The sequence below is a fragment of the Malus domestica genome, chromosome 13 (assembly GCF_042453785.1).
Source record: "Malus domestica chromosome 13, GDT2T_hap1".
NCBI classification, from domain to species: domain Eukaryota; kingdom Viridiplantae; phylum Streptophyta; class Magnoliopsida; order Rosales; family Rosaceae; genus Malus; species Malus domestica.
In genome coordinates this window covers 17861942-17886117 of record NC_091673.1, presented here as the reverse complement: position 1 = coordinate 17886117, position 24176 = coordinate 17861942, and the positions used below count along the sequence as shown (strand labels likewise).

General features: G+C 32.2%; 1 protein-coding gene across 1 annotated transcript; it reads right to left on the bottom strand.

The window, feature by feature from the left end:
• Positions 1–5687: 5687 nt before the first annotated feature.
• Positions 5688–10609, bottom strand: LOC139190657 (uncharacterized). Its single transcript, XM_070811038.1, has 6 exons — positions 10489–10609; positions 10191–10240; positions 7374–9017; positions 7157–7287; positions 6990–7065; positions 5688–6906 (listed from the first exon to the last, which is right to left on the bottom strand). The coding sequence occupies exons 3-6, from the start codon at positions 9004–9006 to the stop codon at positions 6803–6805; spliced, it is 1944 nt and encodes a 647-aa protein (XP_070667139.1). The 5' UTR covers positions 9007–9017; positions 10191–10240; positions 10489–10609; the 3' UTR covers positions 5688–6802.
• Between the last annotated feature and the right edge of the window lie 13567 nt (positions 10610–24176).

Genomic DNA, 24176 nt, shown 5'->3' with positions numbered 1-24176 from the left:
TTGTCCTCCAAAACGATTGAAATATCATAGTTACATTGTTTTTACAAAGTTATTGCTCATGGTAAACAATGAAGTAAAATGAAAATGAGGTCAAATGTTTGAAATAACCCAAAACACAGGACATGTGCAAGTATTTTGAATGGAAAACATAATGGTGCTAGAATGAAATACAAATCGCTTAAAATTTTAATTCATATGACAAATTAAAAACAATGTATAAGTTCGTATAACACTTCAAAAATTATCCCTAAATTTTCCATTGTTTATTTTGCGCATGCCATCACTTGTTTTGAAAACTTCTACCTGTTATCTTTACTAATTATTAAGAAAACCTCTCTCTTATCACAAAGAAAAAATCAACTCCCCACCTCTTTGAGGAAATAAGTAAATAAGCTTCATGACTTCATTTACCAAATAAAGAATAAACATTCACGATTTCTCTTACGTTGATAAGTTATTGTACTGGAAAATTGGTTCCACACTTTCTTAATTTGCACTTACATTGTGTGTGCCCAATTGCTAGTACTGTTTAAGAAACATGTGTGCAGTTGGTAGCCTCTCTCTCCCCTTCATCAACATCTTAAACTCTCCTTGATGTTTGTTTATTTGTATATTTTGTTATCTGTTTTGGTTAAGCATTTCTAAGAAGGTAAACTACAGTTTTTAAAAACATTAGGTCATCGTCTTTCTGCCCTGCAAGCAAACTCCTATATATCCCATTTTGGTCAACAACCTTACATCCCTAGAGTCGTAGAATATATAGGTAATGTACGTCGCGAAGAAATGGAAATTACCCTTGTTTGGTTGAATATTGCTTTGCTTCTAAAATAAATGATAAAGGAATGGGTCGTGAATTTAGTAGAAATTCCCTATAATATAACTAACTATTTTAGCTAGTCCTTCCCGAAATTAAAAAGTTGTGTAATCCTAAAAGTATATAATATACATGGTCAAGCTACCTAACTCATTGGTTAGGTTATTTGTGAAACCAGGAGTTTAAGTACATTTTTCTCCTGTCCTTTTGGAATACCACTTGAAAAAATCCAAACCGGTTAGAGAGAAAAAATAAAGAAAATAAATTAGTCATCATACATTTCTTTTGGCCTTGGCGTTGCTAGCAATCCTTCTTGGTCAGTTCTCTCTTTTATTTCTCTTACTTTTAGGGTTATCGTGAAACTTTAGTTGTCGAAGCAGTTGACATTTTTTGGCTAACACACTGAAGAAAGTTGAGGTTCTACCATAAAATTTATTGGCAATATGGATAGTAGCCCAATTGCTTATAACATGCAAGGTCCCTCCTCCCATCAATGTAGGATTCATTCTCAACATACCTCCTCAAGTGTGGCGACTTTTCAAGTCTAACACGTGGATAACAAAAATGGGCAAACGCAGAGCATGTGTGACCATTAGGCTTCACGCGCCTAACATGTGGACAATACAAATGAGACTTCACACACAGGACAACCTGCTCTGATACGATGAAGAAAGTTAAGGTTCCACCTTAAAATCAAATTGGCAATATAGGGGTAACCAAACTACTTACAAGCACATACAAGACTCCTCCTCCTATCAATGGGGATTTATTATCAACATGCACATAACTAATATAAGGTTTTGGCTTAATTGTCACCTGATATGAGTTTGGAGATGCAATACGTAAGGTTCACCTTAAGCTAATACCACTATATATGTATTTAACTGGTATGGTTCCATGACTTTCTTTTGGTGACCGGAAGATGTGGAGCGGTGACATATTACTAGTTTGATTATTTTATTTTTATTTTTATATATAATAATTTTCATAAACTCACTAGGATTGTGTTGGTTTTGGTTTTTCTCTTAGGGAAGTTTTTTATTTTAATTTTTTCGTGGTGCGCTGAAACTCTTTCAAATCTATGTGTAAAAGGGATGGATTTGTAATTGAACTAATGAATCTACTTCACATGGTGTTATGGGATCATGGTATATGTGATGCGATTAGACCATGGACATCGTACTTTATGTCTAATGTGAGTTGACAGTTTTGTTTTTACATGATCTTTGTATAACATGAGATTTAACGATTCTATTATGAGCTCAGTTTTCAATGAAGTGCTTAGAGTCTACTTATTCAATTCTTTATATGTATCCAGCTAAGTTTGCTCAACAAACAGAAAATCGATTTGAATTTTAAGGTTTAACGTCTAAAGGCTGGCATAACTAAACATTTAAAATTGTTTAGTCCAAGTTTGATAGGGGCTAGTTGTGTGAATGTTAAAACCCTGAAGGCCTTCCATAAAATAAGTAAATAATTGAAAAAGCTTAAAGGTTTGGGAAAATTTATGGAGAGTATTTTTGTTCAACCATGAGTGATGTGAGCATTACTATCATATTAATAATTGTTAGATGAGTGTGATTTAATTTATGTGTTACGTAAAGTTCGAAATTTATATTCATCGATTCATCATCAGTTAATACGATGATAGACATTAACATCACTTAACTTCTAGTATTACAGTCTAGTGGTAAACTTTTTTACTTGTAAGTTAAATGTATCAAGTTTAACTCGCATAGATGACAAGGACATATTATATTTACATGTAATTCGATACCAAGTTAATGAATAATTCATTGTATGGTCCAACCCAATCCTCATTTCCTTTAGAATAAAATAACTCCCTCCCACTTACGGTGGAATATCGTTTCTATCAGAATGAATCACATTTATAGTTTAAACTGCCCACTTAAGGGCGGTGCATGCTGCCAACTTTATGTCCCATGATAAGATTAGAGTCTTTTCAAGGACACCGATGCTTATATGGAGGGAAAGCAAAGGTGGACTAATATATAGCTATATATCTTGATCATCTTCTTAGGTAAAAAGAGGTGCCATTAGGTCCCCACAACATATGAGCTCGATCAAGTTAACCTGGATACAAAACATCACCGATTGTGACAGAAATTAAACACTAAGAATGAGACAACAAGATATACCCGAACTGGCCTAGCAAATGCCACAACAAACAACCAAATTAAGAAGAAAATATTAGGATCATTTCGTGCAAGTCTTAGTTAATTTCTTGTCTACCATCACTTACATAAACACAAATAGGCAAAAGTAGGGCCAACTTTATGTGCTTGCATGTCCCAAACCCTAATTCTTAGGCATACGCATGCACGTATACCTACCCAGCTGCCATATTATTTTTTCAATACGTAATTACAAGAGCAAGCGGGAATTGGTCTCTGGGTTGGATGATTTTTGGTGAGAAGTTTTGTGCATTAAATTAGAGATGAAATGGTTAAAGTTTGTTGAGTAGACCTGTAAAAAAAATGATAATACTTAGATATTCACTAGTGAGTACTCTATATACTCACTTTTTAATTCGATCCAATGAAAAAATGTGACCAAGCCAATCTTTTTTTTATAGGTGCCACTTTTTTTTTTCTAAGGGTGTAATCGTAAGAAAGATAAGTGATTATTGGCTGTTGGTTGTTGCTTCTTCGTTGTCCCTTGTCAAGTGTTTTTTGTTCTTTAAAGACGAGAAAAATTGATGATACGTCCTTAAAAAAAACAATAAAACATGTTAAAATATTATTAGACAATATCAAAAGGTAAGTACTCACTAGTTAGTAGCCAAGCATTACCATACAAAAGTAAAGAGAAAGGGAGGGATCAATGACTTTTGTAGTATCCCACATCGATCATATTTCTGAGAAAAGAAGTATTTAAATATCCTAACCTCACTCCAACTAATACTGAGAGATTTTGTGATAAACCCCACATGGTTTGTGCATGTGGTAATTAACAAGTTTGAGACAATATCTGTAATACCCTGAAAATTTAAGATATATGAATATGTAGAGAAAATCGAAAATATATCGATTTATGGTTATGAAAATTTAATCGAGAAATTTTAAAATTTTGTTACTGGAAATTATTATAATTTACGTCGTAAAATTTATTGATAAGTGAAAAAAACGAAAATGGCCCTATTGTATTAAACGGGATTCTTTGTGGACATATTTGATCATTTCATGATTTTTCAAAGTTCTTTACATATTTGGGTAGTACTCGTCGATACGAACGCGTGGACGTAAACATAATGTAATTTGGAGTTATAATGAATAAATTAGAGACATTTTAGTTGAAAGAAAAAAAAAAAAAAAGAAGAAGAAGTTGCTAGATGGTAGCAGGAGAGAGGAGGAAAAGAGAGAGGTGCGGGAGAGAAAAGGAGAGGGGATGACCAATCAGGAAGGGAGGGAAGGAGGGGAAATGAGACGAATAAGGAACCGGATTCCCTTTTGACCCGCTGACCCGACCTGGCCGTATCTCCCTCATCCGACTTTCGTTTTGGGTGATCTTGGTGTCCATGGAAAGCTCTTGGCGATCCCAACGTCCATGTAGTGCTAGATTTCTAGATTTCTAACTCAATTTTACATATCGAAGCTACAAAGTTCCGGTTTGTCCGACGCTTTTTACCCTTTTCCGGTGATTCCGACAACGATTACCATCGATCACCACCACCAATAGACTCCTCTCAATCCCAGGAGAAAGGCCCAATCGTTGGTTGTAGCGTCGGAGTTCGTTTTGGCGTTGAGTCAAGAACACCCATTTCTAGGGTTTTCGATGGTGCGAGGCCAATTTCAGGTGCTTCCCGGTCGAATTGAACTTCAACCCATGTATGAAAGTTGTTCCTCTCATTGAGCTCCAACTACCTGTAAATTTTGGTAATTTTTAGAGTTAGTCCGAAAAACTGGATTTCCGGCAAGTCGAGGCAATTTCTGACGTCTTCTCGGCTGAATTGAACTTCGGCCCAGGTATGAAAATTGTTCCCCTTGTTGTGTTCTACAAGTTTGTAAAATTTGGTAATTTTTGGAGTTCGTCGGAAAATTGAGTTTCCGTTCGCCGGACACCGCCACCTGTGGTGGCACGTGGCCAGTGAGCCGATGCTGCCTTTTTACGCAGATTTCAATATTCTGAATTTGTTTTTGGGTATCCATTTGATGTTTTTCAATTGCCAAATATGGTATTGAATATTTCCTCCACTTGAATATTTTAGGAAATGTATTAAAGATGAAAGGTGAACTACGAATGACTTGATCCCTATCGAGGGTACGTAAACAGTCTAACAAGAAGTTAGATGCAGCCATAAAATAACTAAGATTAATCTTTTATTGAAAATTTGTCTAAGAAAAGGAATTGGGTGATTAATTTAAAAATAAATCTTAGGGTTTAATTTCTTTGGGTCTGTAATAGTAATTATCTTCTTAATTAAGAAATTGGGTCGTTACAATATTGGTGTTGTTGAAAGTGGGCTTTTAGTCCGCATCTCATTCTACATAACTTATAGGAAGGTCAAACGTCGCAATTACTTATTCCGTGTATCTACCACCAGCCTTCTAACCAAGGTATTAAATATCGGTAATATCGGAAATATCGGTAATCCGAAAACACGGAAATATCGATGGAAATATCGGTAAAATATCGATATCGATAAAAATTACATGGAAACCACGGAAATTGTAAGAAAAACTTGGAAATTTTTATTGAAACTTTGTAGGATGTTTATATAGTCAATTATCTATTAGTTTATCACAAAAAATTGGAAGGAAATGCATTGCATGATGGATTTAACATTATCAAGTTGATTATATAGCGATCTGACAAACATTCTGAGTGTAGAAAATATGTAGTAATTAATGAAAGAAGTCTAAACACACCATAATCATTTATATATAATGAATTAGTACAATATTTTACACTTTAGTACCACATAGAGTTCCTATGAAGTTCAAATTTTTCACTATCTTCATCATCTCTATGTGTAGAATGAGTGTATTGTGAAGAGTAGTTATCAAATGATAAATCCCCAAAATAGTTTTGCATGTAATTGTTAACATGCCACCCATATGGATCCGAGATTGGTTGAGGTTGTCCATAAGAAAAATCATTTGAAGATTGAGTCTGGGATTGTTTCCATGAGTCGCTCGATTCCATCCCAACAGGAATGGGATATGAAGGGTAGGGATATGAAGGGTAGGGAAATGGTTGGTTATGAGTATAACCATAGTTATTACTTCCCAATCCAACAGAGTCTGAAGTTCTAGATAACGAGTCATCTTCTTGACTTGACAAAATCCCCTTGCCTCTTTCTCTGCGAGTATAGTTCTTCCCTATGGCACCAATTCCTGGTCCTGCCCGCCTACTGCCATGGTCATCATCCTGTGTTGCATGCGTGAAGTTTGCCTCACCAGTGAAGGGGCTCATATATCCGGGAGGTGGTGGTCCATAATAGTTTCCATATCCACCACCACTACCTCCAGCTCCACTATGTCCTTCATCATTCCCACCTCCGATGGTAGGTGAGTCTCCTGATCTTGTACTAGAGCTATCATTAGTATCAGCACGATGTTGTGGTTGTGTAGGATTGGAAGAAGGTGGAATTCCAGTGTTTCTTGGTCTTGGGAGGAAAAGTTCATCCAAAGAGTCAGCGCTGCTAGATCCCACCTCATCCTCTAATACTCTTTCTACATTTATCCCTTCATTACGTGCTTCTTCAGCAACTCTGGGAGCTGGGTTGCCTTCATCATCATCTAAATGAAGAGGTCTAATCCATTGAAAAAGTTGGTTACCCTCCGTATCATCATCTTCACCAACAATATCAAACACATCTAGTGGGTCACCACGGTCGACATGATCTATTTCAGCTTCCTTATCTCGAATTTGAAGCTTCATGTTGTAGTAGCAATAAACTAATTTTTCCAACCTACTATGCGCCAACCTATTTCTTTGCTTTGTGTGTATCAGTGCAAATGTGCTCTAATTTCTTTCACAAGCAGATGAGGAAGCTGTTTGTGATAATATTTTTATTGCTAACTTTCTCACAGTTGGTGCATCGGTCCCATACATGATCCACCATTCAGCTACAATGAAAAACAATGTTGATAAGCCTAATAACTCGAACAAATTCTATTATAAACTTATAGTGAAATATGTTTACACTCACTAGGAGACATTGTTGTTCGAGCAGCAATTGATGTTGGTTCTCCAAAAGTTCTTCTTGCATCTTTAAACCATGTTAGCTGAATTCAATAAATCGTGTTAGTTTAATCCAACAAAGTAATTATTAATATTATAATTTAAGTAATTATTATAATTTAAGTAATTGTGTACCTCATTTCCAAATTGGCCAACTGCTGGTGATACAGGGTCTAATTTAGAGTATACATTATGTACAGCACGTATAAGGGTACCATCATCTCCAACACCGGGTCTGTATTGGTATCGAGGATTCAAATAATAGGCTGTTCAAAGAAACACATACTCTAATAAGAGAAATAAAACTTATGCAACTAAAGAAATGAATTGCAAATTATGACATAATTTATACCTGCTGCATGCAAATCGTGGTACAATGTTTTATACCATCGATCTTCAATTATCTTGATGACCCACCTTGCACCATGTTTTCTTTCCAATTCATCCTTCACTACACGCATCAACTCATATACTGCCCCCATAGTAGGATACACTTCTGTGTCAACGATCCGTAAAACTTTGTAAAGAGGTTCAAACAGTTGGCACACATGTTCTGATTGAGTCCAGAAAGCATGATCAAGCACTATACTTTCCACCATACGACCTGTATTTGAGCGGCTGAAATTGTGGTTGGCCCAATCGTCACTAGTGAATAGTTGCTTCAACCCTGCTTTCTTCTTCAGTAGGCTGTCTAATGCAATATAGTTGGTGGCGAATCGAGTGGTAGCTGGACGAATGATTTCTCCTTTGCAAAATTCACGCATCTTTGCCAACAACCAACCGTGATTGTAAATATAATTTGTGATCGTTCTAGCTCTTTTGACCACAGTAGCAACATTCTCTCTCTTCCCCATTGCCTCAAACATGAGATCAATACAATGTGCTGCACATGATGTCCAAAACACATTATGATGCTTCATTAACTTTTTTCCAGCTTTGACAAATGCAGAACCGTTGTCGGTCAGGACTTGGACAACATTATGCTCTCCCACCTCCATGATTACATCCCTCAATAATTTGTAAATATACTTGTAGTTCTTTATATGGTCTGAAGCATCAATAGACTTCAAAAAAATTGTCTTTCCCTTGGAGTATACCATGAAGTTGATGATAGACAATCTGGTCGGCCCAGTCCATCCGTCACACATGATTGTGCAACCATTAGTTTCCCACTTTGACCTCAACTTGTTAACATACTCGCCAATGTCTTTATACTCCATATCCAAATATTTGTTTCTTATCTCATAGGGAGTGGGAGGTTGTACTCCAACACCGGCCTGTTGACATCCCACTACCATATTTTTGAAATGATGTGATGATGCTTTCTCAGCAGGGACATTTTCATAGATAAAGAACTTGCTAATTAGACGCCCCATTCCCTCCTTCACATTACCTCCTTTGAAATAACTCCAAACACTCTTTTGACGTGCGTTGGATGACTTATATAAACTTGGGGCTATTGGTGGTGTTGGTTGTGATTCTCTAATACTGCCTCCCCGTCTCATTTGTGCACCACCACTTGTCCCGGAACCTTGTCCCCTATTAGGAATTTTATGAAGGTGTTCTCTTTCCCATGCTGACTGTTTGGAGGCACGTAATGCTTGTTTCAAACTGCGTCGTTCTTCAGGTCCCATGTCATCATCACATTCGTCCTCATCGTCATCATCATCACTGTCAACCGCTTGGCCAATGACTTCTCCTCGTAGCCCAGCTCGAATATTTTCCATTCCATGTGTTATCTTGTCCTTCTGCTGTTTTTTATTTTTTAATAATGTGCTGATGAATGCCTTCACTTCTGGGGGGACATTATCGCATCGTTGGATATTTTTTGCTGGATCTAATCCACTAAGATGGTACTTAAGTCGTGTCACTCCGCCACTCTTCATTACCCGACCACAATATTTGCAAATTGTGCCATGTTTGTTTCCGTCTATTGGGTCTCCATGTTCCCAAGCTGGATCACGTTTAGTAACTCCACTTGACATCTTAAATGTACCTATATTAATTTTTCATGAAAATTAGACAATTATTTTTTGATAAAATAAGAGAACCTAAATAATAAAGTTATTCTACAGAAGAATTAAATACGAAGTAATGAAAATGAAAATGATTGTAAAAATTTAAGTAATTATACAAATAATATGGAATAATAAAACCTAATATTACTGAATAATAATCCAATTTGATAATAATCCAATTTAATGAATAATCCAATTTAATGAATAATCCAATTTGATAATAATCCAATTTAATGAATAATCCAATTTAATGAAGAATAATCCAATTTGATAATAAAACCCAATATTAATGAATAATAATCCAATTTGATAATTAAAAAAACCTAATATTAATGAAGAATAATCCAATTTGATAAAAAAATAATCCTAATATAAAACATGGTGATGAATAATAATCCAATTTAATGAAGAATAATCAAATTTGATAATAAAACCTAATATTAATGAATAATAATCCAATTTGATAATTAAAAAAAACCTAATATTAATGAATAATAATCCAATTAGATAAAAAAATAATCCTAATATAAAACATGGTGATGAATAATAATCCAATTTGATAATAATCCAATTTAATGAATAATCCAATTTAATGAAGAATAATCAAATTTGATAATAAAACCTAATATTAATGAAGAATAATCCAATTTGATAATTAAAAATAATCCTAATATAAAACATGGTGATGAATAATAATACAATTTGATAATAATCCAATTTAATGAATAATCCAATTTAATGAAGAATAATCAAATTTGATAATAAAACCTAATATTAATGAAGAATAATCCAATTTGATAATTAAAAATAATCCTAATATAAAACATGGTGATGAATAATAATACAATTTGATAATAATCCAATTTAATGAATAATCCAATTTAATGAAGCATAATCAAATTTGATAATAAAACCTAATATTAATAAAATAATAAATAACATTAAACATATTAAAATTATCCTAGGGAATAATTATACAACATTACTTAATTACTTAAAAAAATTAACATGTAATTGTTAACATTACTTAATTACTTAAAAAAATTAACATGCAAGTATTAATTACTTAAAAAAATTAACATACGAGTCCACACAAATTTATTTGTTGTTGTATAAATTACAATAATATAAATTTAAGTTTGTAAACTTACCTTAAATATGGAACCGTTTGTGTTCAAGCTTTGGAATGGATTTGGAATAGCTTTGAAAATGGTTAGGGAAATAAAATAATAAATAACATTAAACATATTAAAATTATCCTAGGGAATAATTATACAACATTACTTAATTACTTAAAAAAATTAACATGTAATTGTTAACATTACTTAATTACTTACAAAATTTAACATGATAGTATTAATTACTTAAAAAAATTAATATACGAGTCCATACAAATTTATTTGTTGTTGTATAAATTACAATAATATAAATTTAAGTTTGTAAACTTACCTTAAATATGGAACCGTTTGTTTTCAAGCTTTGGAATAGATCTGGAATAGCTTTGAAAATGGTAAGGGAAGAAGAAGAAACGAAAATACTGAATGCCTCTTTGATACTATCACTCCACCTCTGATAAGGCGTGCCGCGTGAAAGAATATAATAGACAATGATACACTGTTATGCATGTGAAACCTAAAAATCACGGACTCACGCACACAGACACGGTTTCATTATAAAAGCAGTATTATTTGATGTCCATGGTCTGAAACTGCAAAAAGTTATGGACATATTGTAAAATCAGTCAGGCATCTCAGATGAGATGACCCAACCACATCAAAGGGCCACATAAATTTTTTGCAAGTATTGCTAGAATCTAAAACCAAAAAGTAAGAATATTATTGGTGTTGCAGGCTTTACAGGTTACAAATGCATTACATAATATTTATATGTCTATATACACTTGACATCTTTCACCTCACACGACACCACACACACACCGACATGACACCACACACGCACACATCCCACGCACACTCACCTCTCACACGCATACGTATTCTCTCAGACTCTCTCGAACCTTCTCCCTTCTCTCTTCTCTGAGTCCCTTCTCCCCCTTCTCCGTTCTCCCACGTCAATTTCCCCCGTCAAGAACAAACACAGATCTCCCAATCCCACCCACGTACGTCTCTCGATCCTTCTCCCACACACACACACTCACGCACAGAGACCCAAGGTCTCTCGATCCTTCTCCCACTCCCACACACACGCACAGAGACCCACATCGTCGCCGCCGCCGTCGTCTTTCGTTCTACCTCTCTGCGCCGATGGTCCAAGACCCACATACACACATGCACACCCATCATCATCAGCATCGTCTTTCTCCCTCTCCTTCTCATCTCTGCAACTTGGCGAACTCCGGCGAGGCCGTGCGTGTCGACTCAATTTCCGAACACCTCCGATGATTTCACGGCAAATTTCATATATACAAATGTTCATCTCGTCTTCTTTTTCATTTTCATACCTAGATCGGAGTCTAGGGTCCTGTTTTACAGTCGGCCGGAGCTTCTATAGCTCCGGCGTTCTTCTCCGAGGGTCAGCCATATCGATAATATCGTGATATTATCCCGAAAACCCGTTAGATATAGAAAAAAAAATCGGTACCCTTCAAAACCGATAATATCGGCGATATATCGCCGATATTATCGGCATTTCGGACCATGCTTCTAACTCAAAGTCATAGGGGCATCCTCCCTTGATGTTTCTATTCACACATGATAGTATGTATACGACTAGCCTTATATTTATTGATAAATTCGTATGTACGTTAATGAGTAAAGTTATTATATTTGTTGAATTTGATCCACGTACCGACGTAGTTATTAATGAGTATATAAACGTAATTAATATTTTAAACTTTTTTTTATCTTAAATATTTATTTAGTATGTTTATTTTCAATAATATGTGTTGAGAGTACATGAATTTTATATGAGAGCAATCATGTTTAGTTTAGAAAACATATGGATTTCAAAATCATTTAGAAGTGTATTAGTGGTTCAATGTCAGTTGCCGCTAATTAATCTAGCATCAATATTGTCATCAATTTAAACGACGGGTCTATTAGTAGACAAAAAACGTGAGAGGTCTTATCACAAAAGTCTGAGTACAATTAGTAGTGAAACTACTTAACACACATCTTTATGTGAGACCACTCTTTAGTTGACATATGTACATCCAATTTCACTTTAATAATCATTGTTGTTTTTTTTTTTCAATCCGAACAACTTAAGATTTCATATATACAATTTGAATGATCATGGTCAGGGTCATTCACGGTTGGTACTCATGGTTATTTAAACTAACCTAAATAATATATTAATTTAAACCAAATTAAATTTGTAAGCGCACAAATCAATTGCAGTAAAAATATACAAATACCAGGTCGATTGAATAATTGATTACAGCTAAAACTAACAAGAAAAGGAAAATACGAATAAATAAAATAAATACACAACATAAAGGTTTTGAGAAAAAAAAAAATGAAGCCAAAGGTTATGAATCTACCCATAACAAACCTATTTCATTTTCCTAGAGCCAACTACTATCTAATTACCATTTCAATTTAAAGGATATTCTTTCTAAGGTATGGATTAATATGTGGTCAGACATCAACTCGTGTATCTGTACATGATAACTATATTTTATTGGTTAAGCATACAATTAAACGCATAAAAACTCATTAAGCGTAGAAGAATTGTATTAACCAAGTAGGACTAGCTTGATATTGGTCATCCTCATTAATTTATCTACTCTTCTTAATCTTTGTTCCAAATAAACCTAATCAATTGCTCATCCTCATAGATTTATCTAAGTGTCTAGATGCAAAATTTCTAAAGGTGGTTAGCCATTTGAAATCTGAGTCTAGAATAAAATATGCACAAAGATTAAAGAGTATAACATGACATATAATCAAGGAGCAATTAACAAAAGTAATTCGCAAATATTCATGTCATGTCTTATCATAAACCTCAGAAAATAACTTAGTTACACATAAAAATAAAAGTAAAGGAAAGATAGAACCTGGAATCCATGGATAAGCACGTCCCTAAACTCTTCTTGTGAATTGTGGTGTATGGTAATGGTAAGGTATTATGGTATCATATCGAAGAGAGCTTAGGGAGCCTTATCTACACTAAAAAAACATTAAAAGATCCGTTAGAAACTCTTCTAAAACAAAACAAATTCCTAAACAATTAATGACACAAACTAGGAAAGAATCTTTCTTGGCTTGGGAAACTCGTCGTCTTTCTATCACGTCTGATTTATATGGTCGATTCAGCTTTTGAAAAATTTTGGAAAAATAAAAAAACTTCTAGCTATATGTCTTGGCTTTCCAAACATTATCGCACGCCACTAAGAAATATCGAGAAAGCCTTCGAATCTTCATTCTCTCACATATGTGCAGTTTTGATGGGAAACTTTCATGAGATTGATTTGTAAAACTATAGCAACCAACTTCATAGAAATAATGAAATTTAGACACAATGATCTTTAGCCTCCTCACTTTATTTTAGAATTTTCCTTGCATAAAAACTCCTCTGGAAAATCAATTTATTTTAAAAAAATGTCGTAGATTGGCTACAATTAAGGAAAAGAAAATAATAAGATTCTTTATGGGCCAATTCCTTAACAAAACATAGAGATAATTGACATGAAGATAATGAGAAATAAAATACATATAAAAAATGGAAAACTAACCAAAACACCCTCAAAACTTTACTTTTAATCATCAAGACAGATTTTTTCAAAAATGCCGATCCTACCCTTCACACATATGTACAAAATTGTGTCAGTTTTATGCAAAGTTCATGTGGATACATCCAAAAGAAGAAAAAGGAGATTGACATTTTCAAAAAGCATTTGCATGGAAAAGGATATGTGGCAAACATTGCAACAACCAAGACAATATAGATTCACATGCAAAAGAAAATGTGGCAAACACTGCAACAACCAAGACAACATAAATTCACATGACATTCAAGCAAAGACAAGGCAGCCAAATTTCAGAAACAGTGCTGACAGTTTTCAGAAACAGTGTACTGTCACTATTCAAAAAATTGTAAATAGATGAAATGTTATTTTGTCTTTGAAGAATCAGATTTTGTATATAAGGGAACATTTCCTCCCATACAGAACACACCTGAATACCACACACCTCTCTCAACATCTAAAAACACCATACTCACTTCATACACTCAGGCATTCGTAGCCTTCATAACATCCTTGTAAACACTTCTTTGTAATCACTTTCTTGTAAACAACTATCTCTGTAAACATTCCATATATCAATAAAAGTTCAAGTGTACATATTCAAGCAATCTCCAAGTCTTAAGTAAGTTTTCTTTTCCTTATTTAGTGTGTTTGTTTAATTAGACTTCTAATCCAAAACAGGGAAACACTATTGTGGTTATATTATTAACCTGCTAAACTGACGATCATACTTTATTCGAGTACTCTGTTATAGTTGAATGTTTGCCATACAAATAACTGGACATTAACCAGGGTACCTCTGAGTTCTTTGTACCTCTGAGTTCAGCCGTTAAGGCCTTATACTTGTACTGTGAGTGGCCGTCATGCTGAAACATGTCGAGTTCCATGTGCAAGGTTCTATGTCTAGTTGTTATAATGGTCATCCGACTATTTAACCGAGCATGCGTTTCGAATTTGGTATCAGAGCCAAGTTTAGCATTTTAATAAAATAAGCATAATAGTAAAGTACCTTTAGGATAGAAGTCATTGATACAACTGATATCATATTTGTTTATTGTGTATGAACAACAGATATTATTGTCCCTATAGACCCTGTCAACCACAATTACCAAGTATTTATTGCCCCAGACATCCAACTATAACTAATATAAAGAGAAGATTAACATATATATCCAAAAGAATTATCAGTACTTTGAAGAAGCAAAAGTTTTATCTTGGCTATCTTGAACATCCTTCATTTATTCGTAAATATAATAACACAGAAGTGCAACATAAAGTTTTAGAAGCAAAAAGAACAACAGATCAAGCTTTAGAGATCTTGAGAGAAAAAAGAGAGTTTTCAAGAAACCAATTATCTGTAACTTTAGAGAAGGGTAGATTGTAGTTTATGATAGATTATCTTAATTTAGAAATTAGTGAACCTCAAAAAAGAAAAATAACTTTAGACTAAAATAGTTTAGTTTGTTATTTTCCATCAAGAAAGAATAATCATATTTTGCACAGTGAAGAAAATCTGCAAGCCAATAGTATTGTAGATCTTATTATTAGTCAAGCAGAAAATATAAAATTAGAAAATAATAAGCATAATCATTTGTTAAACCAGTTTTTAGAACATTTTCAGAAAAAATTCCATAAAGATAATTAGACAAAATTTAGATTATATTATATCTCAGTTAGAAGATAATAATAAAAATATTCAAAGGTTTCCTAGCAAAAGAGAGATAAAAGAGCTTGTTGACCTCATAGATAATAAGCCAAAGCAAGTAGAACTTAGGTTATTAGAAACAGTTGAACAACTAAAATTAGAAGTTCAAAAAATTCAATTAGTACAAAAGGAGTTGAGTGAACAAGTAGATAAGTTGCATAATAAAATAGATAAATTATTAGTTTAATGACAGATTCTAGAACTAGCAGAAAATATATTCAAGCTTTGAAAGAAATTAGTAAATTAGATAAAGAACCAGTAGGATTAACAGATTTTTCAATACAAGTATCCAGTAGTAATATTCCCATTAGACAAAATAATTTGATTATCCAATTAGTTTTAAGTTTAGCTGAAAAATTAGATCAAGTTGAAGAACAAATAGCAGAAATAAACCAAGTTTTACATAACGCATCTTGATTACTTCCACCATCCTTGTAAAATAAATTAAAAAATTTAACTTTGAGTGCAAATAATAATAGAAGACCTAAGCTAAATCCTTTTGATAATAGAAAATGAAACTCTTTAGGAAAAAAGGAAAAGAAGTAGTTAGAGCGGAATATATTTATCCAAATGAAAAAAAAGCACAAGAATTTATTCGAAGATGTTTTGAGAGAACACAAAAAAATAAATATAACTTGCATCAATTAGGTTTATTTGGAAAACAGAAGTAGAATTGTAAGCAGCATCAGTCAACATGAAGTTAGCTGTATTGATAAAGAAGTCACACTTAATCTAATTAGTAAAGAAGCGGTTACTCATTTGAGAAAATCACATTTTAGTCAGATTTGTACAGGAACAATATTAATTGGAATAGCAGGATTAACCAGAGCACAAGTAGGTACAAAAGCTTTAGTATACATATATGATGATAGATGGGATAATCACCAACAAGCAGCAATAGCAATATCTGAAGTAGAGTTAAGTTCAAATTTAGCAGTCATAGTTTGTATTCCAAATTATGTTATGACGATTAATGAATTTAGTAAATATATTAAAGTGAGCATAAGAACAAAAAATTATAATATGAAAGGAGAGTATAAAAATTTGTATATTAGCTTAATGTATATAGGTAAAGTGTCTGATATATATAATCATAAGTTTAATTTAGAGTTTCAAAATTTAGTTCAAACATTTGGCAGTAAACATGTAAATATGATAGAAGCAAAACCCGTAGATAATAGCTTTTTAGAAGGAACTCAGTGGATATTACCTAATTTACAAGTAGCACAAAATAGACAACCAGATAGAGTACAAATATATGAAACCAGTACAGGTCAAGCAACAATTAGGTTTAGTAATTATAAGCAACTAGAAAAAAATAGAAGAAGATGAGAGTGAAATTGATGAAAGTATACATATGACTTTTGATAATTTAGATATTAATTTAGTTGAACAAAATTTTGATCATATTGTAGATAAACTTATAGAAGATATTGATCATTTAGATGAAGAACAATATTTGAAAAAAATATATGACATATGATTTAGGACTAAATAAAATTTTAGACGAAGAAATGAAAATTTTAATCTTAGAAATAGGAGTAGAACACATTTTAGGATCAAAAGAATATAATAATTTATTAGAATTGAAAACAGAATGTAATCCAGCAGAAGAAAGTAGTACATCAGGAGTAGAAAATTCAGGACACGCAAGCAGAACCGATCAACAATTTTTGAGACCAACAAATGAATAATATAATGAAAAAGCAAAAGTAGACTATATGGAAGAAAGTATGATAAAACCTAGAACAAATAGGATTCCATATTTGAGAGGGTTAGAACAAATTAATATAGCTGGTAATATATTAAATTTAGATAATGTAGATCCACAAGATTGGGAAAGAACGATTGAGAGATGGGAAAAAGGCTGCGTACATGCAGCATTAATGTTAGATTTTAGTAATTCACAAAACATGTTAGATTACTTTGAACATACTTTGGATGGTTTAGTTTTTTATTATTTCCAATCATGGAAAGTCCAAAATCCAGAACAGCATCAGGCAGCTAAAACACATTTCAATATTGATGATTTTGTTACTTTGATTAAACAAGAGTTTTTAGATCATAATAGGTTAGATGGCAGAAGCGAACAAGAACAAATAAGAGCAATTAGAAATTTAGAACAATTACAAATTTGCGATTTACAGTATATAGCTGAGTATACAACAGATTTCTTTAAATATTTAGGAAGAACATGTAGAATTAGTGATATTAATTTATTAGATACTTATATGACAAAAATAAAAGGACCAATAGGTGAAAAGATTTGGAATGAATGGCAAAAGCATTCGAAGAAAAATGATATTGCTATAGGACCTATAATTCAACATGTATATGATATACTTAGACAAGAGTGTAGTCAAATAAAGGCTAAGAGACAAATTAGGAAACAATTTTACATGAGTTGTAAAAATATAGATTTACCACAACAGTATGGTTGCCATAAGAAAAATAAGCATAAGAAAATATACAAAAAGAAATATAAGTCATATAAACTCTACAAACAACATAAGAATTTCAGTATAAGACCTTTAAGAACATATAGGAAAAGAAAATATATTTCAAAACAATTTAGAAAAGGAAGTGGCAGACCTTGGATTAGGAAATATAAAGCACCAAAAGATAAGAGTAGTTGTAAATGTTATTCATGTGGAGAAGCTGGACATATTAAACCTAAATGTCCAAAATTAGGCAAACAATCGAAAGAAAAAGTACATTTGATGGAGTTGTTTAAGTTAGGATATTCAGTCAATATACAGTTTAGATAATTTAAGTGATAATGAGAGTATTTATAGTATAGAGAGTATTAACATGATAGATTCAGACTCGGAAGATTCAAGTAGCACAAATAGTGATCTAGAAGAGTATATGTGTGCATTCATAGAAGAACAGCATGAAGAAGAATATAAATACATTAATTTAGGTTGGCCAGAAAAATGTCATAAATGTAATAAATTAGTTGCAAATAAATACTACAATACATACTCAATATTATGTGAAAAATGTTATAGTAATAGGTTATTAAAAGTTAATTCAGCAGAATCTGAAATATTAGGAAATATTGTTCATAGTATGGAAAAACCAAAAAATAGTTATTTAATCACTATAAATTGCGAAATAGAATTAGTAAAAGAACATAAGATACAGACCATAGCTATGATAGATACAGGAAGTACAAAGAGTGTCATAAGAGAATAGTTAGTACTAGAAAAATATAGACAAAAATTAGCAAAACCAGAAAGAATAACACAATTTGATGAGGGACCAGTTTACTTAACACATTGTATAAATAATGAGTTTATTAAAGTAGAAAAACAACAATTTAATTTACCATTAACATTTGTTTCACCAGTAGGATCATATCCATTTATTTTAGGATTAAACTTTTTGAAAAGTTTGCAAGGTTTTTTATTTATGAACCCTAACATAACATTTTTCAAAAGAGGCATTACAATAACTGATCAAAGTAATATTGTAGAAGCATACAAAAACATAAGTATAGAAGAGCCTAGTGGCCAAGATAGTTATCATTTAGAAAACTCAAAAGAAAATGATGAGCATAATAACGTAGAAGAGTTTGATGAAGACATTTTTGAACATGAATACCCGATTTTAGAAGAAGGAACCTGTATAGAAATATTACAGTTAGATAGACCAAAGAGTTTAGAAGAATTGTTACAATTAGCAGAACAAACTAGGATTATAGGAGAAGACCCACAGTTACATTGGAGTAAAAATAAAATACTAGCAAAATTAGATATAATTAACCCAGATTTAACTATTAAGACGGCTGATATGCCTTGTAGTCTAATAGATAAACAAGAGTTTGAGCAGCAAATAAAAGAGTTGTTAAATTTAAAAGTAATTAGACCATCTAAGTCTAGACATAGATTAGCAGCATTTATTGTAAGAAAACATTTGGAACTAAAAAGAGGTAAGGCTAGAATAGTTTATAATTACAAGAGATTAAATGATAATACATACGGAGATAGTTATAAATTACCAAATAAGGATGAGCTTATAAATAAAATTCAAGAGAGTAAATATTTTAGCAAATTTGATTGTAAATCAGGTTTTTGACAAATAAGATTAGCAGAAGAATCAATTGAGTGGACATCTTTTACTTGTCCAGAATGACATTTTGAGTGGCTCGTTATGCCATTTGGACTTAAAAATGCTCCATCGATTTTTCAAAGAAAGATGAACCAAATTTTCAAGAAATATGATAATTTTTGTAGTGTTTATGTAGATGATATTTTAGTACATAGTAAAAATAAAAATGAACATAGGAAGCATTTAGAGATAGTATTACAAGAATTTATCAATAATGGAATTGTCATTAGCAAAAATAAAATAGCATTAGAAAAGCAAGATATAGAATTTTTAGGAATGTATATCAAGTCAGGTACAATACAATTACAAGATCATATAGCTAAAAAGGTATTAGATTTTCCAGATAAATTAGAAGATCAAAAACAGTTACAAGCGTTTTTAGGATTGCTAAATTATGCAAGAAATTTTATCCCTGATTTAGGAAGAAAAATAGCAGTATTACATAGTAAAAATAGCAAAACAGGACAAAGATATTTTAATAGTGAAGATATTAAATTAGTTCAAAAAATAAAACAAGAAATTACTAAACTTAAGCTATTAACATTACCATTAGATAATAGTTACAAGATAGTTGAAACAGATGCTTCATCATTAGGATGGGCAGGTATACTATACCAGAAAAAGCATAAGAAGTCTCCAAAGTCTGACGAACAAGTTTGTAGATATTCCTCAGGAAAGTTTAGTGATATCCAGTCAAGATTACCATCAACAGATTTAGAAATTCTAGGGAAAATTAATTCACTTGAAGCATTTTCTTTATTTTTACATAATGAAGTATTTACGATTAGAACAGATTGTCAAAATATAGTTTCTTATTATAACAAGGTACACGCTAATAAACAGGCAGCCCGAAGATGGGTTAATTTTGTTGATTCAATTATAGGAAATGGTTTTAAACCAAATTTTGAACATATAAAAGGTAATGACAATACATTAGCTGATATCTTATCAAGATTAATTTGTTGAACAGGTATGGAATATCGTGGACCATCATCAGCAAATAGCACAATGCTGCAAGGCAGAAGAGTTTCTTTCAATGGCATGATGATGCACCATCAACCTCAACCATTCAGTGGATTTCAAAATAGCATGAGCAGACCAGCATCCCCACCAGTACCTACGTTCAGCTTTAATGGCAATATTGTTGAAGGAATCAGAAATCCAACTCTGAGATATAGGTCAAGGGTACCAGGGCTTTCTGATAGGCAGCAGGTTCTCTTAGATAATTTCTAGAATATCCAAATTAAGCAGCAAAGCATGATGTTAGGTCATGAAAAATTAATTAGAGCCTTGGAACAAGAGTTTGATAGCTTTAATTTTAATTTCCACCAAAACCAGCAGCATATTCATTCTCTTGAGCACAACCTTCAAGCTATTTCTAGGGACCATGAGTCATTACTTGGTAAAATGAACCAAGAACTCCAATCTCTTAGAATGCAGCAAAAGGCAAGTGACACCTTGAAAAGAGAATTAAAAATAGGTTTAGAAACTGATCAGCATAAGAATAAAGGAAAAGAGGTTATTAAACCCATAGAACAAGAGGCTAATGAGTCCATAGAAAAAATTAAGATTGAGTTCTTAGAAGAAGACATTGAAATGGAGCAACATCAAAGTAATGATCAGCATCAGGTTCTGAGTGATAAAGAAAAACAAGAAAAATATGAAAGTTTTCTTAGGAATATATCTTCAGACTTAATATTAGATGATGTCTTATTAGAAGAAATTTCAAAGGCGAAAATAAGAATAATGCCAACAGATATGCAAAATGAGATCCTGAGCAGAGCATCACAGTCCATGAAAGAGTTACAATTACAATTACAATGCGTCTTGTATCAATCCATCTTTGATCCAAAACCAGGGATGGATATTATTACAAAGATGTATCCTCCATGTCTTTGTGATAGTACATAGAATTGTATTTGTAAATCAGAGGTTAGCGTAGCTGTGGCCAGGATTAACATGAGAGATTTTAAATCATGACATTTTAGTTATGAGCATCAGGAAAAGCATAATGTGGTAGAAGTTACCCCTGCCTTACTATTAGAGTTTGGTTATCTCGATAAAATATTTATTAACCATATTTCTCAACTAGAATTATTTCCTGAAAAACTTATAAAAGTAACAGAAGATTATCTAGAAAGGTGGAAGGAAATTTGCATAAGTTTTATTAGTAGTCATCCAGATTGGTATGTAAATATGCATAAGGAGAAAGCTAGGCATATAGCCATGATCAATGAAAAGTCATTTAGACTAAACCCTATCTTCTCACATAGGTGGACTCCTTCATACAAAGATATTTTAAAATTTAGAGGGATCCAAATGTTTGCTTTAGATGAGTTTGAAGATTTTAGGTATAACATGGTACTAGTAGCAGAAGAAGAAGAGATATATATTTACAGCAAGACAAGAATCAGTCATCAGCCTTATTGGAAGCCCCAAAATTTCAAAGAAGAAACAGCAGAAATATATTACAAGGTGAAAGAAAATAGAGAAAGAGATGCGAAGCTAGTAAAAGGCGATGAACAATATTGGAATAATTTGTCAGAAGAAGAGCTGCATAACATCGACAACATGATGGAAGCCTGAAGAGCTAGCTGTAAAATTAGCATAAGTTTAATAGCATAATATAAAATGATGTATTCCCAGATAGAAATGTCAACATCTTTGTAGACCCCGCTGTAATGGCATAAGAGTAAATAAAGAAAAGTACTTGATCCATTATGGACCTTTCATACACAAAATGTCCTTATAATTAAGAATGAATAGTTCCAGGCCATTTTCGTTAAAACTCCCTATAAAAAATTACCAAATTTAGTTTTTGCTAGTCCTCGAGCAAAATCAAAAAACACAAAAAGGAAAACAATAGTCCTTCCATAAATTAGCCTTAAAGTAATCTAAGAAGGGTCACCAAATTTAATAGAATTAAACACTTTTCCAAATAAAATTAACCAATACCAATACAACTTACTCAACACGGGTAGGTATATGCAATACCAATAAAATTTAGATTTAGATGTTGCGTTTTAGTGTTCGTTTCATGGTTCTGTTTTTTCTATCACTCACAGCCTCATATGCTTCATACTTTGCGTGACTCTTGATTTTTACATTTGGAACCGTTTCCTGATTCTGTTTTTTACATTATTTTTACATTTAGTTTCAGGCACTGCTTGTGCTGTCCGTTTCCTAGTTTTGTTTTTTGTTTTTTTCTCTCTACATTTTGATTTAGACACTGCATTTTAGTGCATGTTCCCAAAAAACCTCTCTTTATTCATGGCTTGCATTGATAAGTATTGGGTTCATATTCACGTGCAGAAAAGAGAGGTTTTTTGGGAGATATGATCATGGACTTTTTTATGATTTAATTTGGGGTAAAAAAGTAATTTTATAACTATTTATATGAGCTTGAACCCCATGTAACATTCCTTTTTGACCTATGCCTAATTAACAAAAATATTCATTGATTAGGTCTAAAATAAAAATTGACCATTGATGTATGGTTCATTAGTAGAGTTTTTATTGATTTTTTACTAAATTTCCTAAAAATTAATAACAAGCATTTAATAATAGAAAAACTAATGAAAATAACTTGAAAACTTTGAGTTTTAACGATAAGGACAAAATAAATGGTAAAGTGAATAGTACCATGATTGACTTTTTAGTGTAAAAATGTAGTTTTTCGTTAAAGTGAACGGTACCGGGAGCTTTTCGTTAAAGTTCCTCTCAATAATTAATTAAAAATTATTTAAAATTGTTGTCAAATTTGACAACAACCCCCTGCCAATCCATGTTATGCCACATTGGAATTGACATTTCAGTTAGAAAACACTTGTGTTGTCTTTTTTTACTGTTATTGCTGATGTGGAATTTTTGACATCTCCTTTGGAGATACTTTGATGTAACCCACATTTAAGTTTATTGTCCCTTCATATATTCAAACTATATATTAACAAAACTCTATTTGTCAACAAAATAGGTAAAAAGACAATTTGGTCTCTTATCACTAAATAAATTATGGACAGTAATTTAGTTTTGCACAATATGAATTTTATATTTTTTTCCCTCCCTCACATGTTATTATAACATATATCTGATTTAGAAAATAAAAAATAAAATGGAATTGTTATTAGCACTCAAAAATTCTTATTTAGCACTTCAAACTTTCTATATTTAGAAAGAAAATAACACTTGTGAGGAGTGCAAATTAAGATTTTTGAAATGCTAATAACAGTTCCGAAATAAAATTATAAACCTCTTCCATGTACTTTCTCTTTCACATTTCACTCCAACTTCTCTTTCTTCCATATATAATTTTTAGATCTTTTGTATTTATACACGTGTAGATTTCATCTATAGAAAGAAGTATTTATATACGCAATGTTTTATTTATTCATGGTAATTTATATCCATGTTTAATTTATTATATGTAACCACTATTTTAATGATCTTGTTGGCATGTTAAGATCAGAAGTTGAAGATCACACCCAAAAAATTCAACATAAACAAGAGAAATATTAAAATAAAAAAAAACACTCCAAATAAACTTGTGGAGGAGAAGAGCTACGTAGTTCACCAACGAGTGAGAAATGATTGAGTATACCATAAATTGACACG